The sequence below is a fragment of the Aspergillus alliaceus genome (genome assembly GCF_009176365.1).
Source record: "Aspergillus alliaceus strain CBS 536.65 unplaced genomic scaffold BDW43scaffold_2, whole genome shotgun sequence".
Classification (NCBI taxonomy): Eukaryota; Fungi; Ascomycota; class Eurotiomycetes; order Eurotiales; family Aspergillaceae; genus Aspergillus; species Aspergillus alliaceus.
In genome coordinates, this window is record NW_022474685.1 from 541,124 (window position 1) to 562,754 (window position 21,631).

The 21,631-nt window shown below is 46.8% G+C and overlaps 7 protein-coding genes across 7 annotated transcripts; 4 read left to right on the top strand and 3 right to left on the bottom strand.

Annotated features, from left to right (window-relative positions):
* The first annotated feature begins 327 nt into the window (after positions 1-327).
* BDW43DRAFT_260150 (putative neutral amino acid permease) lies at positions 328-2,784 on the top strand. Its single transcript, XM_032040173.1, has 6 exons — positions 328-371; positions 469-806; positions 869-1,011; positions 1,071-1,197; positions 1,257-2,180; positions 2,237-2,784. The coding sequence occupies exons 2-6, from the start codon at positions 585-587 to the stop codon at positions 2,315-2,317; spliced, it is 1,497 nt and encodes a 498-aa protein (XP_031905740.1). The 5' UTR covers positions 328-371; positions 469-584; the 3' UTR covers positions 2,318-2,784.
* Positions 2,757-4,813, top strand: BDW43DRAFT_70948 (glycine decarboxylase subunit T). Its single transcript, XM_032050420.1, has 2 exons — positions 2,757-3,308; positions 3,369-4,813. Exons 1-2 carry the CDS (start codon positions 2,920-2,922, stop codon positions 4,414-4,416), a joined length of 1,437 nt encoding a protein of 478 aa, XP_031905741.1. The 5' UTR covers positions 2,757-2,919; the 3' UTR covers positions 4,417-4,813.
* Position 4,814: 1 nt separating this feature from the next.
* BDW43DRAFT_70940 (glycoside hydrolase family 92 protein) lies at positions 4,815-7,799 on the bottom strand. Its single transcript, XM_032050419.1, has 7 exons — positions 7,444-7,799; positions 6,729-7,372; positions 6,355-6,677; positions 6,168-6,307; positions 5,673-6,121; positions 5,515-5,615; positions 4,815-5,463 (listed from the first exon to the last, which is right to left on the bottom strand). The coding sequence occupies exons 1-7, from the start codon at positions 7,577-7,579 to the stop codon at positions 4,872-4,874; spliced, it is 2,385 nt and encodes a 794-aa protein (XP_031905742.1). The 5' UTR covers positions 7,580-7,799; the 3' UTR covers positions 4,815-4,871.
* Positions 7,800-8,381: 582 nt separating this feature from the next.
* On the top strand, positions 8,382-9,836 carry BDW43DRAFT_70936 (PaaI family thioesterase). The gene is made up of 3 exons (XM_032050418.1): positions 8,382-8,680; positions 8,758-9,482; positions 9,541-9,836. Exons 1-3 carry the CDS (start codon positions 8,524-8,526, stop codon positions 9,571-9,573), a joined length of 915 nt encoding a protein of 304 aa, XP_031905743.1. The 5' UTR covers positions 8,382-8,523; the 3' UTR covers positions 9,574-9,836.
* A 75-nt stretch (positions 9,837-9,911) lies between these two features.
* On the top strand, positions 9,912-11,589 carry BDW43DRAFT_71031 (H(+)-transporting V1 sector ATPase subunit C). Its single transcript, XM_032050421.1, has 5 exons — positions 9,912-10,394; positions 10,456-10,550; positions 10,606-10,697; positions 10,748-11,240; positions 11,293-11,589. Exons 1-5 carry the CDS (start codon positions 10,094-10,096, stop codon positions 11,473-11,475), a joined length of 1,164 nt encoding a protein of 387 aa, XP_031905744.1. The 5' UTR covers positions 9,912-10,093; the 3' UTR covers positions 11,476-11,589.
* On the bottom strand, positions 11,589-12,526 carry BDW43DRAFT_71041 (adenylyl-sulfate kinase). The gene is made up of 2 exons (XM_032050422.1): positions 12,406-12,526; positions 11,589-12,327 (listed from the first exon to the last, which is right to left on the bottom strand). The coding sequence occupies exons 1-2, from the start codon at positions 12,411-12,413 to the stop codon at positions 11,703-11,705; spliced, it is 633 nt and encodes a 210-aa protein (XP_031905745.1). The 5' UTR covers positions 12,414-12,526; the 3' UTR covers positions 11,589-11,702.
* Positions 12,527-16,939: 4,413 nt separating this feature from the next.
* On the bottom strand, positions 16,940-17,362 carry BDW43DRAFT_305802 (uncharacterized protein; the record flags this gene model as incomplete). Its single annotated transcript, XM_032045869.1, has 1 exon — positions 16,940-17,362. One exon carries the CDS (start codon positions 17,360-17,362, stop codon positions 16,940-16,942), a length of 423 nt encoding a protein of 140 aa, XP_031905746.1.
* Positions 17,363-21,631: the final 4,269 nt, after the last annotated feature.

A 21,631-nucleotide genomic window follows, 5' to 3' on the forward strand; every position in this document is an offset into this window, starting at 1 on the left:
TTTTTTTTTTTTTTTTTTTTTTTTTTTTTTTTTTTTTTTTTTTTTTTTTTTTTTTTTTTTTTGATTTACCCTTACCTGAACTCTCTGCAAACCATGAATTAATTAATTAATCTCATCGCTTGGCTTGTTCTTTTCTTCGTTCCCGCCTCTTAGTGTCTTGGATTCTGTTGCTTGGACGCCCTCCAAGCTCTCCTTGGTACGCCCATGCCCAGCATTTGCCCATACACATTTCGACGCTAATTAGCCGATTAGATTTTCCTTTTTTCAAATTACATTTTTCTTTTCTTCTATTAATCTCGATCCTCTGGTGTCCTTGTACGATTTACAGATATCATCTGATATAAATCCTTTGAACTTTCCAGACCCTAAAGGTAAGTGGGTGGACAATCTATCTAGCTGGCTGCCCCATGACGCATTCATTTACCTCCCCCATCCCTTTGACACCACGATTGACTGGCGATTTGTTAGGTCTTGTAATTGAATCGTGAACGCAAGGAGCAGTACATGCATCCGAAGGTCTCCAATTCTACCTTCATTCCCTTTTCTACCCCCTCCTTTCATCTGCGGTTCGTCCGCTCCGCAAAATGGCAGCGCCCCATACACCCCAGGCCCTTAACGGGTGTGGGGACGAGGACCGCCAGTCTTCTTCCTCGGAGCAACTCGAAGCCGCGTCTGATAAGGTGAAGGACCTCGAGAATCAACGACAGCCCGGGGTGCAGTCCGATTCGGACACAGATGATATCGGAAGACAGATCGAGATGGAGGCGGGTAACTCCATCAAATATCGAACATGTAGTTGGCAAAAGGTACATTCATTCGCCGCGACTACTGTGAGGGAGAAATGGTACTGACCTGCATTGACAAACAGACGGCTGCGCTGCTCTTTTCTGAATATATCTGCTTGGCTATCATGTCGTTCCCTTGGTCTTATTCCGTTCTAGGGCTAGTCCCAGGATTAATTCTGACAGCCGTCATCGCCGGGATTGTGCTTTACACTTCTCTGATTACCTGGTAAGTGAAGTGAATGCGACTCAGTAACCCCCAAGGTCCAATGCTGACAGACACCTCAGGAGATTCTGTCTGCGCCACCCTCATGTTCGCGACGTATGTGATATCGGCCAGCACCTCTTCTGGGATTCGAAGATTGCCTGGTATCTGACCGCCGTAATGTTTTTGCTGAACAACACCTTTATTCAGGTAACGTCTTCTATCATGTTCTCGATACCCAGTACGGGCAAGCCCTAATGCGGTTTTAGGGTTTGCATTGCTTGGTGGGCGCCGAATGGCTCAACACGATTTCCCATCATGGCACTTGTACCATCACCTTCTCTTTCATTACGGCCATTGTCTCCTTCATCTTCTCACTCCCAAGAACATTCAGCACGCTGTCCAAGGTTGCGACGTTCTCGGCACTGTTCACCTTTATATCAGTGATGTTGGCCGTTATCTTCACGGCTATTGAGGATCATCCCGCCAAATACACTTCAGCGAAAGGGGACCCAATTGTGACTGCCGTTCCTGTGGCTGGGACAACGTTCGTTTCGGGCGTCAATGCTTTTTTAAACATCAGCTATACATTTATCGGCCAGATCACCCTCCCCAGTTTCATCGCTGAGATGAAGGAGCCCAAAGATTTCTGGAAATCAGTTACGGCCGTCACCATTGCGGAAATCATTGTATTCAGCCTGGTGGGCGCGATCGTCTATGTCTACACCGGCAACCAGTATATGACCGCCCCTGCGTTTGGCTCTATCAGCAATGAGGTGTACAAGAAGGTGTCCTTCTCGTTCATGGTTCCGACCTTGATTTTCCTTGGAGTGTTGTATGCATCTGTCTCTGCCCGTTTTCTCTTCTTCCGTCTTTTCGACGGAACGCGCCACAAAGGCAATCATACCGTTGTTGGATGGGCTGCTTGGGCTGGAATACTGGCTGTTCTTTGGGTCTTGGCCTTCATCATTGCGGAAGTGATCCCCTTCTTCTCTGACCTGCTGTCTATCATGAGCGCATTATTCGATTCGTTCTTCGGATTTATCTTTTGGGGTGTCGCTTACCTCCGGATGCGGCGCGAAGACTACGGGCCGGGTTTCTATAAGAATCGAGGCTTTCGAGGCTGGTTCGGTTTTATTCTGAATATTTTCCTGATCATTGTCGGTCTATTTTTCCTAGGACCCGGAACCTATGTAAGTTCTACCTCTCAAGTCCAACAGAAATGGCCACGGCTAACAATTCTTTGCAGGCCGCCGTTGACAGCGTGGTCTTGAACTATCAAGCTGGAACCGTGGGTAGTGCCTTCTCCTGCGCTGATAACGGACTGTGATGAGTTTACATTGTGTTTGACCATTTTCTTTCCTTTACTCCTTCTATATTCCCCCCCTTTTTTTCATGTCATGTTTCGGGATAATAACATATGTATCTTCCAACGTGTACGGCCCTGGAGGTTTCGAAATGACTGCGGGAGGACTTGTTTTATCGTTATGAGTGTATTCGGGTTGCAGCAGCTTTTCTGCCAGACTGACTACCTATTTGTGTTATTGTGGTAATGAATCCGAATGGCACTGCAGCGACGAAGTAGCTCTCTCGCAGACGGTTGTCAGGCGTTGAGATAGCCTGACTTCTCAGGACCACATACGGCTCTCTTCCGTGGTCCGGGGTGAGAGATATCATTATCACCCTTTTCGCAGCAGGTTCCGATCCAGGCTCTCTTGATCCACAGTTATTGTAAATATGAATGTTTATCGAGTAAAGGAAATCCGCCCGTCGGGGACGGAGTGACAAGAGTACGGCTTGCCCGCGGAATTTGCCCTATCGGCATGTGACTTTCCCGCTATCGATCTACACTCCGCAATTCTATTCCCTCGTCTTCTGTCCTGCAACTTGCTTCTGTAAAAGATCACAATCAATTTGCTTCAAGTCCTCATCATGTCGACCGTACGACCTTTGCGGCGGGGTATCAACCTCCTGGGATCAAAATCGCTCTCCCAGTCCGCTTCTATCGCCGCCAATGGCTCTACTCTCCTTCCGCGGCAGTTGACAGCTCCGCTCCACCGCGGTCTCCGCGCTCCGACTGCCGCACGCCCATTCTTCCGTGTCAGCTCTCTTCCCGCCCATGGTGGTGTGCGATTTGCTTCGTCTCCGGCCTCCTCGGAGCCGCTGAGGCAGACTCAGCTCTATGATTTGCATCTGGCCCGGGGCGCGAAGATGGTGCCCTTTGCGGGGTTCTCCATGCCCTTGCAATACTCCGATCTCAGCCATGTCGAAAGCCACAAGTGGACGAGAGAAAAGGCGAGCTTGTTTGATGTGAGCCATATGTACGTATACACATACCAATATCCCGATTTCCATGCAATGAGAAACTAATGACGAGGCAGGGTTCAACACGAACTCAGTGGGCCAGGCGCTCTAGAGCTCTTGATGAAGGTCACCCCTTCATCACTCGATAAGCTGGGCCACAACCAATCCACTTTATCTTGCCTACTCGAAGAAGGCACAGGCGGCATCATCGATGATACCGTCATCACCCGTCGCACCGATGATTCCTTCTACTTCGTCACCAACGCCGGCCGGCGCGACGAGGATCTCGCCTTCCTGGAAGCCGAGATCTCCGCCTACAAGCAGGCCCACGGCGCAGACAGCATCAAATGGGACATCCTGGAAGACCGCGCCCTGGTCGCCCTCCAAGGTCCCCAAGCAGCCGAGGTCCTCCAGTCCTACATCCACGGTGAGGGCTCCGAAACAGACCTCAGCACCCTCTACTTCGGAAACTGCCGTTCCCTCCACCTCACCCTGCCCGATGGAACACCCACCCCCCATCCTCTCCTCATATCCCGCACCGGCTACACCGGCGAGGACGGCTTCGAAATATCCATCCCAACGGAAGGCACCACCTCCCTCCCCGCGCAAATCACCGACCTCCTCCTCTCCAACCCCAACCTAGTCCGCCTCGCCGGCCTCGCAGCCCGTGACTCGCTCCGCCTCGAAGCAGGAATGTGTCTCTACGGCCACGACATCTCCACCGCCCAGACTCCCCCCGCCGCAGCCCTCGGCTGGGTTGTGGGCAAAGACCGCCGCGACCCAGCAACTGCCAATTTCAACGGCGCAGCCACCATCCTCCCCCAGCTCGCCTCCCCAGCCAAAACCCTCCCGCAGCGCCGCGTAGGCTTCACCGTCGAGAAGGGGTCCCCCGCCCGCGAAGGCGCCGTCATCGTCGATCTGAACGACGAATCCCGCACCCCCGTCGGCGTCATCACCTCGGGTCTCCCTAGTCCTACCCTGGGCGGGACCAATATCGCCATGGGCTACATCAAGCAGGGCCTGCATAAGAAGGGGACCGAGGTCGGTATCCTGGTCCGTAATAAGGTCCGCAAGGCTTCTGTCGTCGGTATGCCTTGGATCGAGAGCAAGTTTTATCGTGGCTAGGCTTGAATCTGATAGTTAGTGATTGGTTGGTCGTTCCCCCCTTTTGCTTTTTTTTTTTCGATTTTGTTTTCAAGGTGATTCATGCCGTGATGTACATATATTACGATTCCCCTTCACTGCATTTGTGCGAGACAGCCTTCAACCTGTCTCTTGCACATTCAATCGGATATTTCAACGAACGAATTAAAGAATTTGAAAGTATACGTGAATTTTTTCGTTCTTGGTATGAAGTACCTAGTGTGTAGAATTTACTCTAGGTGATGTACTCTTTAAGGTAGTAGCGTTTAGTTCATGCACGCATATTCAATGAGGTCATGATAACTGTCTGTTTCAAAGGGAATAACTACAATAGACCTTAGGAGTACTAATGCTCATATCTATAAGCAGAAACAATTATCTTAACTCAATCAAGTAAAACGGTAAAAAAAAAATAAAAGCTAATTCATACTTCCAAGCTACTGAAAATGAGCACCCCTCGTAGACAACGACGGCGGTAAGTCCTCGTCTCCAGTCCCCCAGCGGCTCTCATTTCTTCCCAACACAAGCACTAACTCCCGTCCCTCGGCGAAAAAATCATGACCCACCCAGTTCTTCAAATAAGGCCTTCCATCCAGCGTCGCGGATTGAATATAGATATTCTCGTATTTGCCGTCGAAGTTAACCGCTCGGATCGTGGCGTTCCGTCCCGTCAGCGGTGAGGTGATGCGAACAGACTCGAAGAAGGGAGCCGAGATGAGGTACACGTTCTGTCCAGGGTTCGGGAAGAGGCCCATCATCGTCATTGCGACAAAGGAGCCCATGGCACCCGAGTCATCATTGCCTGGGAGACCGGCGGGGTTCGCATCGAAGTACTTGGGGATGTAGAAGTGGGCGCGGGAGGTGGACTTGCCGGGATGGCCGGCGTAGTGATATTGGAAGACGGTCAGGAAAGAGGGCTCGTTGCCAATGTATGTAATGCCTGTGTCGTGGAGGTAGTCAAGACGATGGGTGAATTCAGATCGGCCTCCAAGACGAGTGATAAGAGCGGCCATGTCATGAGGGACGAAACTGGAGAGTCAGTGTGGATAACTCGGATAGATTAGTGAACTTGGGACGTACAATTGGTATTCCCATACACTGTCTTCGAACGTTTCGGCGGCATTGTTTTGTAAGGAGCAAGCTCTCCCACTGGTGTCGATGTTGGAACATGTAATTGGATCCTGTATGTTTATTAGCCGTAGAACCTTTCGTATACTGATAAGGTGGTGTAGACCAACCTGATATCCCCAGGTGCCATTCAAGTACTTGGGTTGGAAGAAACCCTTGAATCCGGTATCAGTTCCGTTTACAAAGGAGGTCTGGTCGTCTCGAAATAAATTCTGCCAGAATTGAGAAGTGACCTCGTATTTCTCAGCGTCACCCTGTTTTCCGAGGCCACGGGCCATTTGTGCAATAGTGAAGTCATTATAAGAGTATTCAAGCGTGCGGGAAATGCTCCGGGTCATCGTTCCGAAGCCCTTGTAGTCAAAATCCTCTACCGGAATATAGTTCAGTGACTTCCAACTGTCCAGCCCACCGCGCCCTTCATTTGACCAGTCATACGGTTCTTCTTCAGCATTCTTCTGCACAGCAGAGTAGCCCGCATGCCAATCAATGCCATCAGTGATGCCCTTGAGGTATGCATCGGCAAGGACAATGTCCGCATTAGAGCCACCTTGAGTGTAACCTAGGCCAGTCAGTCCGCCTTTATCAGTAGGGCTAAAGTGCCACACCTTTGCAGAGCGACATGCGGCAGTCTGGAAGCCAGCCTAAATGTCGTTGGGTATCGATTAACGATCGGATCATCCGGCTTAGTGATGTGGGATCAAAGATGGTCAGGAAAGGCAGTTGAGACCGGAATGAATCCCAGAGACTATCTCATTATCAGAGAAGAGTACTATGGGCAGATTGTGCGCATACCAGTAGAAAGAGTCGAAATACGGCTCTGTGCTCTTCCAAAGTGGGTTTTCTCCAGTATAGTCCTGCGGATTGATCATAGTACGGTAGATTCCACTATAAAATGTGGACAGAAAAGAAGAGTTGACACCATTTCTTGACACTCGGATAGGGGCGAGTTTCTTCGTCCATGAATCTACCGCGGCGGAGTGCGTCACATCGAAGTCAAAGTTGGGTATTTCCGCCTCGGCGTTACTACATGCTTGCTGACTACTGATGAAGCTGAGACCTACTCGGGCTAGTACCATGTTGTCACTAGGTGATTGAAATCGAATAAAAGCGCCCCCCTACGCTCGTTAGTTGGGCTTAACATCAACGGGTCCGAATTAGGAACAAACCGGTAAAGGATATCCGTTGATGCTTCTGGAGACCGTGAGGCCCTTCACGTCTGTACTTGCTCGTGAATTAACAAAAACGCCGTTATCTCTGATACCGGAGACACTGCGAAAGTCAACGCAGAAGTATGGAGTGTAAGATCCACTCCCAAAGCTGGGTAAAAAACGAGCATGGCCAACCATCCGCCCCGAGTCAGCATCTACAGCAATAGTCCCATTGTCCTGTCGCGTGTCCGACAAGTCACTAAGATCCAATAGGATAAGGGGGTTCAATTCGCGATCTGCTGGGAAACGAAAACGAAAGAGAGACGTATGGTGGGACACAGTCATATCTACTCGGATACCCGAAGCCATGGTCAATGCAAAGTAACCCGGGCTGGCGATGACAGATCCGGGATCATATCGCGTCTTACGCTGCTTCTTGGGATACACGCAGCCATTGACGTCGTCATCTTTGCAACTCACGTATGGGAAAAGGGGGAAGTTCCCCAGTGAAGGTTGACCTCCAGTGCCCGAATCATGCAGACTGGAGAACCCAGTGATATTACTACCATCATACGCGAAGCCTCCCTGATTGTTCACAGAGTCTGTATCGGCTACAGCTTTCGCCATCCCATAGGGAAGTGTCGCGCCAGCAAAGACGTTCCCTAATGAAGACAGGGAATCAGACGCCAATCACGATGTCATTTACTGCGACCAAGTGGAAAAGTAAGTATACCTCCGTTGGCACTCCCAATAAGTGGGTCAACATATTGAAGTACGTCGTACTCTTCAGGGATTGCAGGGGCGCGAGGGTTAGCGTAGCCCAGGACGGGAGTCGCGATTAAGAACGACCAAAGGACCGATGAAGCCATTGATAACGAGAATTTTCGACAATTTTTTTGTCAATTCACAATGCATAGGAGCATGACAGGAGAAGAGCGTGAGACAATCGATCGATGACAGGGGGGGCCATGGACGATCAAGAATGTTCCTTCCTGGCATGCTGGGGAGAAGGTACTTTATGCATGCCCACCAAGGGGGGAATGAACCCCTGCAGAAATTCCATCTATCCATACTCTGGGAATCTGCAAGTATGATCCTAGTATGTACATTGACCGCAACAATGCAGAATACACTGCAACGGTGAGTATACCCCTGTTGATCAGTGGCTGCATTAGGATCTGTGCGAGACCTTTGAATGGCTCGGACTCCGACCTATTGGGATCACGCAGGAGGTGGCGCTAAAAGCTCATATAAATTCAATAGTTAGGAAAGTCGATATGGCCATCATGGGATTATTTCTTCCCGTTGATCATCGAGAATACCATATTCTCATTTGCGCGACGCCATTATGGAACACCTGATGCATTAATCTTCGAGGATTCTCGGAGAAGGATGAATCCGACAGCGCATGTGCCAAGGTCACACATTCATAAATTTTTATGCGGACCATGATCTTTTTTTTTTTTTTTTTTTTGCTGAGCCTCAACCGTTGCGCGTGACTTTTGCACAGGCTGTTGGTGTGATTCATTGATTGAAATGAGTGTTGAGAAATCCATGGACCGGAGAATGAGCCGAGGTCCAAAAATGAAGTGGTCCAGTGATCCGCTGGCCCCTAAGCCAATCGAATCACAAGTCAATCTTGGAAAGAGATTCAATTTACCAACGCCGGTCTGATAAGCAACGGGTTCCCTCAAGGAAACAGCCCCCCGACAGACCAACGGATTACCTCAGTTAGGGCCGCATTATGGTTGGGAGCCCATAGACGCTGACTCTCGTATCCTCTTGAAGTTGTGATCTAGACCTCATTGTCGCGATGCAACGAGTCCCATTCTCAACCTTCTCTCGGGCTGTCCCCACCACGACCAAGTTCTGTCTCAGGTCGAATGGTCCTATAAAAGCCCAATGGCTCGTGCATCAGTCTCGGAAGGTTCCTCTACCTCATGATCTCTTCCGCCGATTGTATTCTACAGGTATTGCATCCCACAACCCCTTCCACTGTTGCCCATCTGGTTATTCAATGCTAACGTCCCTACCTCGGCATTACCAGGTACATCGTCAATCCCGCCTCAGACCCCTAAGCCTCGATCCCGTTTACGCCGATTCGTGGGCTTCACATCAATTGCGTTAATCGCATTCACTGCCGGGATCGTTTACCAAACACAAAAAACCGTGTCTCGCATGATGACGGCCACTCTGCCCACAGACGAGGAGACCCTCACAGCATTCGTTCCTCCCGATCAGTTTTCGGCAGAGGTCGACAACTTCATCCGCAACCATCCAATCTCCGTGGCGCTGCGGGAGGACTCTGCCTTCACCGAGTCCCGCCCGCATTTGAAGATCCCGGCCGAGCTGCGCGCACGCAATCTGACCGCGGGTACTCTCTCGGGTCCCGATCGAATTGTCGTCCCGCCGTATATCTTCTCTGAGGTAGGCGGAAAGAGCCTTGTCTCGATCTTCTACCTTGGCTCCGCCATCAGTGGCCACCCCGGTATCGTTCACGGTGGTCTTCTGGCTACACTGCTTGACGAGGCGATGGCGCGGTGCTGTTTCCCTGCTCTGCCGAACAAGGTCGGTGTAACGGCCAACTTGAATATTGACTACCGACGCCCTGCCATGGCAGATGCCTATGCCGTTCTGCGGGCGGAGACGGTGAAGGTCGACGGCCGTAAAGCCTGGGTGGAAGCACGCATCGAGACTCTGCCGAAGGATGGCGAGGAGCCCCAGGTCTTGGTTGAGGCGAAGGCTCTGTTTGTGGAGCCCAAGCAAGCTGCAGTATGTTAACTCAATAAGGGAAACCGGACGATGAAAGCTAATGATTACCTCTATCCAGGCTATGTCCAGTCTTTACAAGATCACTAACTAGAGCCCAGCCCTCTTCTTGAGATCGGGCTCAATCTTCTGAAATTTTGAGTACCATGACGCATGCATTCATTGGACAGGCGTATAGACGGTTGGATACTTGTTTGTTTCTATTGAGTTGTACATAAGAGATCGTGGATTTGTGCTAGGAATAGTTTTTAGATGGCAGTTGAGCCGCGTGACAATGCGAGGCATTGCACATATGCATTGATCAATCAAGATTATATTTCACAGATATGAACAATAACCAACCAAGGAAATCATCGGAAAGGTGTAAAGATGAGTATAGGTAAGTAGTAGTAGTTTATGGGCCGTGACCTGGACTTCCCGCCGACCGCCTCCCGAGATCCCGCAAGCTGGGAAGCTCTCCAACACCTTAACTCCACTACAACTAACCAACGAATTCCCCAACCTCCTTGTCCGATCGACTGCCTCCTGCCCGCTTCTCGAGCGTGGCAACAGGTCGTTGTCTTCTATTCGATTTACTCCCCCTCTCATCAGCTCTATTCGGATCTCCCGTCACCATGTCCAAACCAACCAAGTACCTCCTCGTGTCCTTCCCCACCTCCATCACCCCCTCTCACCACCGTGATGATGCGCTCGACGCCATCACCGCAACTGTTGCCCCCGAAAATGGATCGGTCGCCCCGTTCCCAATTCCGGAATTCAAAATCGGCACGTTAGACGCCCTCGTGCAGCAAGCCGACGAGCTGGGCAAACTCGAGACCGCCTGCCAAGGCGTCGTGTCCAAAGTCGGCGATGCGCTAAAAAATATCCTGGAGGGCGATGAGGCGCAGATCAGCAAGATGAAGACTGTGAATGACAGTATGCTCTACTCCGAACCCTTGGGCCGACAATGATCAGGACGTTAACGTTGAATCATCAGAGCCGGTGGACCACTATCTGCGGACCTTCACATGGAACAAAGTCAAGTACAGGGCCGATAAGCCTTTAGCGGAGCTGATTGACCTCTTACAGAAGGTATACTTTTCCGTGGAATATTCAGCTGACTACCCGGTTTTCTAACTCTGCATAGGAAGCCGCCAGCATCGACAATGACATCAGGTCTAAATATGCCCAGTACAACCAAGTCAAGAACAACCTGGCGACGCTCCAACGGAAGCAAACGTGCGACTTCCCCTTAGCCTATCTCAGTGGCTTACTGACGTCTATTCTAGAGGTAATCTGGCCAACAAGTCCCTCGCATCGGTTGTCGATCCTCGCAGTGTAGTCCAGGATTCGGAGTACATCGAGACACATCTTGTTGCTGTCCCGGCTCAGCAGGTTAAGGAGTTCCTTAAGACGTACGAAACCATCTCGCCCATGGTGGTTCCGCGGTCTGCAACTTTTGTCGCTTCGGATGACGAGTTTACGCTGTATGCCGTCACCACGTTCAAGAAACACAGCCCGGAGTTCGTCCACAAGGCCCGTGAAAACAAGTGGATCCCCCGCGATTTCAAGTATGTAGAAGGTGGAAAGGAGGACGAGCGCAAGGAGTTCGAGCGCGTAGGGGGCGACGAGCGCAAGCTCTGGGGCGAGACACTGCGACTCGGACGGACGGCGTGGAGTGAGGCAGTCATGGTCTGGATCCACGTCTTTGTTCTCCGCGTGTTCGTAGAGACCGTCCTCCGCTACGGACTTCCGCTTGACTTTGTCTGCACGCTCATTCGGGTACGTATTCCCCGTTCATTATCTCCTTGCTTCGAGGACTAACATGGTGCAGGCACCGAGTTCTAAGCAAGCGGACAAGGCGAAACACAATCTGGACGAGAAGTACTCGTACCTCGCCGGGAATGCGTTTGGCCGGGACAAGAAAGGACGGGTCAAGAAAGACGACCCGGGCGAGGCGCACGAGGGAGGCGGAGAGTACACAGCGTATGTGTATTACGCGTTTGAGTTCAGTTAAGCGATCCTGTGAATATCTGTCCTGGTATGGTACACTTGATACCTTGTTTTTGTAGCGTATATACTTTACTTCACTTGTCTGCTTCGCATCATACTCCTGATCAAACGAACGACTTCCATCAATAGGAGACCCCCCAAAAAGCCATACAATTCTATGAAACAATAAACCAATCTAACGGTAAATACCCCCAAGAACAACCCACAAATCAAAGGATATCCAAAGCAGATCTACTCTTTAGGAGGCAAATACCCCTTCGAATCCAAATATTCCACAATCTGCCTCACAGCCTCCTTCACCGGCAACTCATGATTCTTAATATGCACCTCCGGCTTAAGCGGCTCCTCATACGGCGCACTGATACCAGTAAATTCCTTAATCACCCCCTCCCTAGCCTTCTTATACAATCCCTTCGGATCCCGCTGCTCCGCAACCTCAACGGGAACATCAACGTAGACCTCAACGAAAGGCAACCCGGTCTCCTCGCCGGGGGTAGGAACCTCATGCAGCTGGCGCGCGGTCTCCCGGTCCGCGCGGTAGGGCGAGATAAACGAGGTGATAGCGATAGAGGCGCTGTCAGCGAACAGCTTCGCGACCTCTGCGATACGGCGGATGTTCTCGTTACGGTCCTTCTCGCTGAAGCCGAGGTCCTTGTTGAGGCCGAAGCGGATGTTGTCGCCGTCCAGGCGGTAGGCGTGCACGCCCCGGTCGCGGAGGAGCTGGTGCTCGAGTTCTACGGCGATGGTGGATTTGCCCGAGGCGGAGAGGCCGGTTAGCCAGATTGTGAGGCCGCGTTGGTTGCGGAGTTCACTGCGCTCGCTGCGTGTGAGGGCGCTGGCGTGGAAGGTGATGTTTCTGTATATTTTGTTAGGGTTGGAGGGGTAGTGTATATAGTGGGGGCTGTGAGGAGGGGGGGAGGTTGTGGTGACTTACGTGGCCATTTTTGAGAGTTTATTTGAAATTGAGGAGATAGGATATGGGGGAGAGAGGAGATAATTGAGGAAGATTGAGGATATAATATAAAAATTTAAATCAATGTAGGAGGGGGGTGAAGAAGAATAGTACGTGACTGTCAATTATTAAATTAATGCCGAAGTGAAACAGCGGGGCGCCGATCGCGGGGAGTGCGTAATCACGCCATTTATTTGGTTATATTTACCTTACTTCTTCTCCTTCTCCTACTACTCACACCTTTAATCATATACATATCATAAATACACTCAGTTTGTCTTTCCAAAGTCCATTCTTTACATCTCTCCTGTGTCAATTGCCAAAACATAGCTTTTAGAAACATATATATCCGGTGAAACATCCAACACAATACAATATAGTTCTGTTTGACTTAATTGCGATGCTGTTGTGGTGAATGGACAATACCAAGAACATCTAAACTTCTCATTACATCTTCGTCTTCCTTTTTCCCTAATACTCCTCCTACCTCTCTATGACACCCCATAATCATATATAAGCTAACAAGAATCCATTTCAACACTACCATGTCAAAGAGAAAGGGCCCCAATCTGTTCTCAAGGTTTTCCTCCCATCCTCAAGAAAGGCACAGAAATCCAAACATTGCTGATCGAAAAGAAGCAGACATTCTACAGCACTCAACTCCAAAATACTATGAGGATAGACATGGTATCGATGAGGAAAATGCCAGTGGTTCCACAGAATCAATTATCCCTACGCAGGATCCGCCGATTAAAAGTGAAGAACGGCACGACGAAGCTAGGCTTTGAGATAAGGCAGACCGCCTAGGAGGCCCTTTCGACGGTGATGAGGGAATGGTCACGAAAGAGGAGGTGTACGCTAGGAACCTTCAGGCCGTGCTCACTGAAGACTATGGCCACCATCTACGAACATGCGTCATATTCAAGCAAGTAGTTGGCTCCATCGATGTTCTATCCGAACCCCCATCTATCATAGCCCTAACAAGGCTTATTGGAGCCAGACTTAGCGACACGAGATGGCGCCTTGGGCACTTTCATTTGGTCCTGGAAATTCCTCAAAAGTGATCCAGATCCCATTAAATTGCTAGATTGGCCATTCCGAGACTATCTTCTTACCCTTGAACGGTACAAGGAATATCATTGTCGGATTGACGAGGCGCAAGCAAATCGCTCCCTCTACCAGAGCTGCTTGAGGGTCATGGCTCGGGCACTACAACGTAATATATGCTTCCTTGAGAAACCGAGTACGCGAATAACAGATATAAATGCCTTGATCGTGAAAGAAATCCTTTCTGAACATGTGCAGTATGTCTGTACTCATTGGGTAGACCACCTTCGACAGGGTGATATTGAGAGATACGAGTATACGGGACTTAATCACTTCCTAACGACTCACCTTATCCACTAGGTTGAAGCTATAACTATTATCGGAAGAATCCATATCGCGGTCAGTATGCGAACTGACTTACTCACTCTTCCAGTAATAAGCATGATAGTCTTCAAAGCTGGACATAGGCTAATGGAGGCAGTTGGAATCTATCCCAAACTTGCGGGAGCTTGTTCATGATGCAGAACGGTTCCCTGTTCGCTTTAAATCAGTTTATGAAGAAGCCCCTTTGCAAATATTCACGTCTGTTCTACTCTTTGCGTCGCAAAGGAGTATCATCCGGTCCAAATTTAGCAAAGAGGTTCCCAATTGGTCTCTGCTGGCATCTGTCAAAGAAATACTGGAGCCCTTTATTACTCACCATCAAAGCACCCTGGAATGGACATATCATAGGCTTAAAGTTCTCACCCGGGAACAAATTAATGATGATGGTATCCACATATTCCTGTCGGCTATGGGGCACATCTACTTGGAGTTGTCTGGAATCATTTGGCAATAGAAAGGATAGTCTCGCACATACTGTATTTGCGCCCGATGGCGAGAAATTGGCAATCATATCGAAGCGGGGAGCCATTCGGCTCTGGGATAGATGCACTAAAGGCTCGACGGATTTTGAATCTCGTTGCGGAAGTTAGGAATCTGTAGTGTTTTCCCGGAATGGCGAAAGACTCGCAGCTGCATCCTATTCTGAGGAAATTCGAGTGTTGGGAACTCAGTACGGGGAACTGCTGCTGATACTTCATCATTATAGTTGGAGTGCCATGCTTTCTATCTCCCCTGATGGGAGGTTTATACTTCTGGCCTGGTGCTGTTGAAGCTTGGGATGTGGTTCATGGAACGGTGATACACACCCATGAGTCATCCTCTGATCTTCATATTATCATACGACGGTCAATTGGATGGCACCATTGGGGTCAGTGCCGGTGAAAAGAAAACGGTGTGAAGCTGGTAGTCATCCATAGGAGTTGAAATAGGAGGCCATTCCATTTCTTTGTTGATTTTGCTACTCTCATTGTAGAAACTCTTATGGGTTCTGTTACTGCCCCTTCTCTTCCCTTATAGTTAAGCTTGGACGGTGACTACAAATATTTACTGAGACATTAGTCTACAGCAAAAGACTACCATTCCTCACAGCCTTGACGTCTTCAAAATTTGTGCGCCTCTGGCGTGTCCACTCATGCATCTTGTCAAAGTTCCCCGGCAGGTGTGACGTGTAGCAGTGTTAAGTATAACCGTCCTATCCACGGGGGTCCATTCCAGTGGGGTGAGATCAGCATGGCGCTGGATTGCCTGGCGTAGATGGTTGATGCAGTGCCCTTCATTTGTGAGCAAATTTAATTGCCACGAGGAAGGCGTGTGGGTGACCAACGAACCTATATGGTCTTCACGAGATGGGTCGTCTGGATGGTTAAGACGTCGTAGTAGTTGGGATACAATGCTTGACGAAGTCGGTTCTTGAACGTCATTACGTTAGCTGCTCCATCTCACCAGGCATCCTCTAACTTCCCTGTATTTACCAAGCAGTGAAGAGAGTAGAAAACTTCGAGCCTGAAGTAACGACCTAAGCCTGGCCACTGGATTGTTCTTCCATCCATCTTAGCGTCCGAACCCTTCAGATCAATGTTTAGTCCTTGGTTCATTGTAGCGAGTTGTAGCGAGTCAGTAGTTGTATAGTCAACATTTTGCACCATCTCATCTATTATAAATAGAAAAAGCCAACCAGATAGAAGAAGACCCCACGCGCGATCAATCTCCGGTGTTGGGCTTCCAACGTATTCATGGCCTCCATGGTCTGCGAAATAGTTTCCGTTCTCATCTAACTTGACCCCGTCGGTGAAATCATATTGTATCAACACGATTTTAGGCTTAACGGCTCCTATCCACGTAGCATTAAACTCAGATTGAACAATACCATGCTGGTATGCGGCCTTGACCTAGGTCTGAAGCGAGCCCGTTCTCATACGACGAATGGCTTGTTCGCGTATAGAGATTGCTGGCCAAGTACACCGAGCCAAATCCGACCCAGAATATATTTAGCGAAATAGATAAAGCGATAGGGAATTGTGCGGTTCCCTTACATCGATGGTGCTTAGGCTGTGAAGGGTTCGATTGTTTTAGGAGACTGGCGGATTCGAGTTCGCTTATTTCGTCTTGGTTGATCATAGCGGTTGCTTGGGTGTAGTTTCAGTGAGCGGCAGAGAAGAGCTCCGAAAGATTTTGCGTATCAAGCCTGTCACTTGAGTAACTCGTTGATTTACGTGGTCACTGTAGACTTACCACTAAGAGGGCTTAGTATAACGTAACGCATGGTAGATTATTCTGGTGGCTTATGGGATCGAATCGAATCACGTAATAGGACCTGTATAGATAGTGCTAACAGAGATCTAGTTGAAAGCCTCATAGCCTATCGACTTGGAAACCCCTAGATATCCTATTCGCAAGATCCTGTTCCCTAATGTATTCGTCAGATGTCTATATTCTCATCAAAATATCCATGTCACTCAAATCAACCCCACGACCAATACAGCCACCAAAGGCCGACGAAAGAAGAAGATGACGAAAACGAGGAGCTTCACCAAGGCCCCCAGCACCACGCCCTATACCATGGACATGGTGGTGCCTACTAAACGCTGTACTCCTCGTGGTTGCTTTGCTTGCTATCTGGAAAGTAGCGACTCCACCACTTACAAGCCTCCACAACTTGACCTTAACAGACGACAACAAATCGTTCCCGTCCGGGCAGTTGACTTGGTCGCAGAAGTTCACCCCATTTCCTTGCGGCAAGTCTCCAGCCGGAACATTGTCACGAGGCTGCCATTTTGATATCGTTCCCACCGCATGGATTCCACCGAAGAGTATCGACAATGAACCAGTATCTAAGGGTTTGAAAGAGGCCTGGATCATTAAACGACACTCGGACATTGCCCTCATTGACTCCTCCTACTCCCCCTTCTCTTAACGTAGATAGAAATTCTTCCAGTAATCCATCCAACTCTCCAGCCGTAAACCAGACACCCCCATCGTTTGACTCGACCAAGTTTCTCTGAAACTCGGCCTTAATCCAACTAGGCCGCGACTAAATCTCCCTAAACCGAACCCTCTGGCAACCAGACGACAATTTCAAGCCATGTCAGATATACCCCATATATTTCTTCTTCAGTAGACGATAAGATTCCGGATCTAGATCCAGATCATCAACCCTTTGGAAGACGGCATCAACCAGCGCAAATAAGCCATCATCCATCGTCGTCCCGACATTGAAGCTATCAAGCAGATTCCAGGACTCGATGGAGGTATTCCTCAGCTCGGGGTTGGTCGAGACGGCTCTATAGAAAACAAGGATATGGGACTTGGAAGCCAGAACGTCGTCCATGTGAGCAAGGGGTAGAATGACATTGGTAAAAGTTGCTGTGTTAGCATCTACGTTTCTTTTGATCTGGGTGTGGGCTTCGCGGGCATGCTTGACTAGATCCTTGGTGTCATGGATGATTGAAGTTGGGGTTGCTGTGAAGGTTGGAGGTGGTTGGGGTGAGTTTTGTCGCTTTGAGGCCATTTTTGATGAGCTGGTGGAGGGTTTTTCTTTTTGCTCTGTACGGAGGAATTAGAGTATTTGGTGCTGATTTAATCTCTCATCTATAAACCTATTATTAGGTTTGTTGTGATAGTTATATATTCTTACGTGATCTGTTATTGTCATCCTTTCCGGCACCCGCGCGGCCAGAGTATTCTTGTAAATTTCTAATTTAGATTGACATTTGTTGATCCACTATCTATTGCAGGGCATAAAAAGAGCTGGCGACTCCCGACATTAGGAGTGAGCCCAAAAAACATAGAATAAGTGTATACTTTTACATATGCTTAGCTTCTAGTATCCTGCAGATAATCAAGCCTTCAAATGCCCTTCACATGCAGCCTAGCCGCATTCTTATACAACAAATCTGGATTCGCGGCATCTCGATCCCTTGACCATTCCTGAAATGCATCGTAGCCGCGACAGCTCTGAATGGTCTCAAATATGGGCATGATCCAGTTCCTGTTCTCTGACCATTTAATGGGAATGAGTGTCATATCTCCGGCGCACATAAGGCTTAAGTCGGATGGCATCGATGCAATGTTCTTTGTAATTTTTGTTATGACTCACTAGCAATCAACTTGTTTTGGCGCATTAAGGAGTGAGTAGGGGCACGGGATATCATACCAGTATGAGGTTTCCATGTTGAATCATACATTCCGGAGTAATAGTCCAGATATAGGGATTTGCGGAGCATGTTCTTGAAAGATCAGTCCCAATGAAATAAAGAGTGCTCTGATTGTGGCAGACTTACCAAACAGTGAAGGCCATGGAACAAGGACACTCTTTTCATGCGTGTTAGATGTATCTTCCCTTCGTTTCCTTAATTCAAGGAGGAATATGTCAACATGTCGCTTACAGTGCCATGTGCAACCCGGTTTCAGGGTCAAGCCATAAGCCTTCTCCCAACTGACTTTCTTCTTTGGGAGCCACGAAGACAGTTATAGCTAGAAATACTCACTAGATTGTCTCGTGTTGTAAGTTCATGTGTGATATGATATCACTTCCACCCGAGGAGGTCTTTCCCTGCGGCATCAATCTCCGGACTCGGCTCTCCGACATAAGCAGGCTGGGTGACAGGACGATATAATTGATGGCTCTCATTATATTTTAAAGTAGCGTCGGATTACACCTGATTCATTGTGGCGGGTATCTCCTTCGTCGCCGTTGCCTCGTCATGATCAAGACTCATTTCCATCGAAATAATCAACTTACCGAATTCGCTATCACTCCAGTATCCATTCTGGATACATAACTCTGGAGACTAGCAATCGGGGCTCCTAGACTGACCAATAGGACTAATGACACCTACCATGGGACCGTAGAAGAATAGAGCTTTCCCTGTGACTTGCCATTACGGCAAGTTTGGGTTTCGTGCAGATCAAGATCTGGAAGATAATCATCTTTTAACTCTAGATAAGTTTCGGAGCTGGATTCATGCGACCGTTTTACTGTTCTATGCATTATGCTGTATAATCAAAGATCTGGCGTAAATTGAAGGTAATAAAAGTGTTCAAAAGATATATCTGTCTTGCGGATTAGGGTTAAGGATTATGTGGGTGTGCTAATGTGAGTTCAGTTCTTACGCCATTCCTGCAAAAGCCCTAACATCTCCGATCGACCTCCTGAAGAAAAGGAAAAAGAGAAGAGGGCCTTTCTTGCGGACAATTTACCAAGCATATATGCGCTTATTCTACGACCTGCAATAAAACCGTCCAATCTTCAACAAATGTTCCCTCGGTGGAGTCTGCCCTAAAGACATGGGTTGGATATGCTGGCTGCTGGCTGCTGGGTGAAGGGGTAGATGGGGGGTGGCTTAGGGTGGCAATTACCGTGTATGATACCAGCATGCTGACAGCTTTTTCTCTATTATTTCGGTCTTTTTCTCAAACAGGGTGCCAGCTCAGCGTGGTCTAAAAAAACCTCGGCGTGGTCTAAAATTCTGCCACCACCACCACCGCCTTTTTAGACCACGATGAGCCTTTTCTTGGCATATGCTCAGCGTGGTCTAAAACTAAATTTTAACCAAGTTTTAGACCATGCTGAACCCCTTCACTAGAGCTTGACCACGTTGACCTTTTTGGCTTAGCGCCAGTCTCCCGGTCGGAGCATACTGTAGGCCCATCATCATTAGTGTAAAAGATTCTTGTTCCTGTATATCATCTTTAGGATCTGACAGAGTAGATCTAGTATTAAGTATACTACTATAATTATCTCTAGGAGACTCCTGCACCTCAGTCTGAGAATTAGGTACCTGAGTATAAGTTTGGCATATGCCCAGTGTATAACGAGTATATACCTGAATTGGGATATTGTTGATCTATTGTACTATTCTTTCTGTAACTTCGGTACTAGCCATTGTTATGATTTGATAAGGACAAGCCTATACTGAGTATATGCAGAAACAATACAATATATTATGCAGTAGAAATTTATTAGGGCTATGCCTTACCTATTATGGTGATTAAGCCCTAGTGTATATGCTCAGCGTGGTCTAAAAATCTTCCAAGTGTCTCATCATGGTCTAAGAATACTGACTAATCACTTAGACCACGATGAGCCTTTTCTTGGCATAGGCTCAGCGTGGTCTAAAAAGGGCGGTGAATCTCGGGGCAGAATTTTAGACCACGCCGAGGTTTTTTTAGACCACGCCGAGCTACCACCCCATACTCGGAATCACATCGGATTCATTGCTCAGGTATAATAGTATCGCAACGCAAGGCAGCTAACACTCATAGAGCTCTTGCCCGAATACCCAGGCGTAACAATATACTCTATAGATATATCTTTTTAGATCTAATAGATCAGGCTTAGAAGTAAGATAATCGGGTAATATAAATAAATCCTTATATAGAGCTTACTATAGTGTTTTCTATTCTATAGTTCTGATAGATATTTAATTCAGTATATATATGGCAGATTTTATGATTTTAGGTTACAGTGGGAGGTGATTGAAATTTGGAACACTCGCTTAAGGTTTAGTGGCCGATTTAGGGACCGCCTACCAAACTAGGACTATTCTGCCAGGCAGAAACTTCATGAATTCCTATCCTAGTATTTAGTATACCAGCCCTGGGCTTAGGATGACCATTGGGATGGGATGGGACGGGAATCCCAACCCTAAAATCCCCACAAAACAGGATTCCTATTCCAAAATCCCAAAATCCTAAAATAAAATAAAAAATACTTTAATACATAGAATATAATAATTAAAAATATTAACTAAAGTTAAATTTATTAAAGTCTAGATATTATTTATATAATTAAATAAAAGACTTATTACTAATTTTATTTCTATTAAATATAGCTTTTTTAGTCTCTATTCTCTCTTTTATCTCTTGACTGTTATTATTAGAAAATTCCTATACTAGCTTTTTCTTATTTTTAAGCCTACTATCTATTATCTTTGATAAAGTAAGTTTTAGAATTATAATTTTCTTAATTATATCTTAAAGATATTCTTGATAATAAAAATATATTTACTAGATATATTTAAAATTATAAGAATATCTTATACCATTTATATAAATAGGCCTTAGAAACTTCTAGTATTCTAGAATATTATTTAATTCTTAAAAAAAGTTATAGATATTACTTAATCTCTATAGAGATCTTGTTTTATATTAGAATCTATAGTTATATAAATAGACTGTTAATATTCTAGAGAATTAAATATAAATATTAGTATTAATAAATTTATATACTAAAAAAAAATATATAAATCTATTATCTTAATATATTTATTATCTTTATTATTCGGCTTATACTGTACTAGTTTATATTAATAATAATATAATTAATAAAACTTTATAATTAGTTTTATACTATAACTATTTCTATATAGTCTAATCTTTAGAATTATAAGTTTAAAGTTAGTATATTAGATTCAGAATAGTAGTAATAGTATATATTTTACTATGCCTTTATAATTTAAGAATAATAAAGAGACAGTTTCTCTTTTATAATAGATAGAGTATTTTTAAAATAAAGTTTTAATTATCTTTAAATTAAGTTTGTTTTTTTTAATTTTTAAGATACTAAAATAGATGATTATAAATCTGCTATATATAATAAATTATAATTGCGTTTAATACTAAAATATCTTTAGTATAGTAAAAAAATAGTAGTAAAATAATAATAAATTAAACTATCTTTTACTCAGTTTCAGTAATAAGAAAAGACTGAAATTTTAGATTTCTATAGATAATTATCTATTAATAAATTTCTTTCTATAGAAGTATATAAATTACT

Excerpts from the sequence above, each read along its gene's own strand:
- BDW43DRAFT_70936 (XM_032050418.1), top strand. The coding sequence starts at position 8,524 with ATGCAACGAGTCCCATTCTCAACCTTCTCTCGGGCTGTCCCCACCACG. Across the intron at positions 8,681-8,757 it reads CCGCCGATTGTATTCTACAG|GTACATCGTCAATCCCGCCT; the intron begins GTATTGCATCCC and ends CGGCATTACCAG. Across the intron at positions 9,483-9,540 it reads TGGAGCCCAAGCAAGCTGCA|GCTATGTCCAGTCTTTACAA; the intron begins GTATGTTAACTC and ends ACCTCTATCCAG.
- BDW43DRAFT_260150 (XM_032040173.1), top strand. The coding sequence starts at position 585 with ATGGCAGCGCCCCATACACCCCAGGCCCTTAACGGGTGTGGGGACGAG. Across the intron at positions 807-868 it reads GAACATGTAGTTGGCAAAAG|ACGGCTGCGCTGCTCTTTTC; the intron begins GTACATTCATTC and ends ATTGACAAACAG. Across the intron at positions 1,012-1,070 it reads TACACTTCTCTGATTACCTG|GAGATTCTGTCTGCGCCACC; the intron begins GTAAGTGAAGTG and ends CAGACACCTCAG.
- BDW43DRAFT_71031 (XM_032050421.1), top strand. The coding sequence starts at position 10,094 with ATGTCCAAACCAACCAAGTACCTCCTCGTGTCCTTCCCCACCTCCATC. Across the intron at positions 10,395-10,455 it reads GATGAAGACTGTGAATGACA|AGCCGGTGGACCACTATCTG; the intron begins GTATGCTCTACT and ends TTGAATCATCAG. Across the intron at positions 10,551-10,605 it reads TGATTGACCTCTTACAGAAG|GAAGCCGCCAGCATCGACAA; the intron begins GTATACTTTTCC and ends AACTCTGCATAG.
- BDW43DRAFT_70940 (XM_032050419.1), bottom strand. The coding sequence starts at position 7,579 with ATGGCTTCATCGGTCCTTTGGTCGTTCTTAATCGCGACTCCCGTCCTG. Across the intron at positions 6,308-6,354 it reads TATTTCGACTCTTTCTACTG|TCTCTGGGATTCATTCCGGT; the intron begins GTATGCGCACAA and ends ATAATGAGATAG. Across the intron at positions 6,122-6,167 it reads CCGCATGTCGCTCTGCAAAG|GTTACACTCAAGGTGGCTCT; the intron begins GTGTGGCACTTT and ends TGACTGGCCTAG.
- BDW43DRAFT_70948 (XM_032050420.1), top strand. The coding sequence starts at position 2,920 with ATGTCGACCGTACGACCTTTGCGGCGGGGTATCAACCTCCTGGGATCA. Across the intron at positions 3,309-3,368 it reads TTGTTTGATGTGAGCCATAT|GGTTCAACACGAACTCAGTG; the intron begins GTACGTATACAC and ends ATGACGAGGCAG.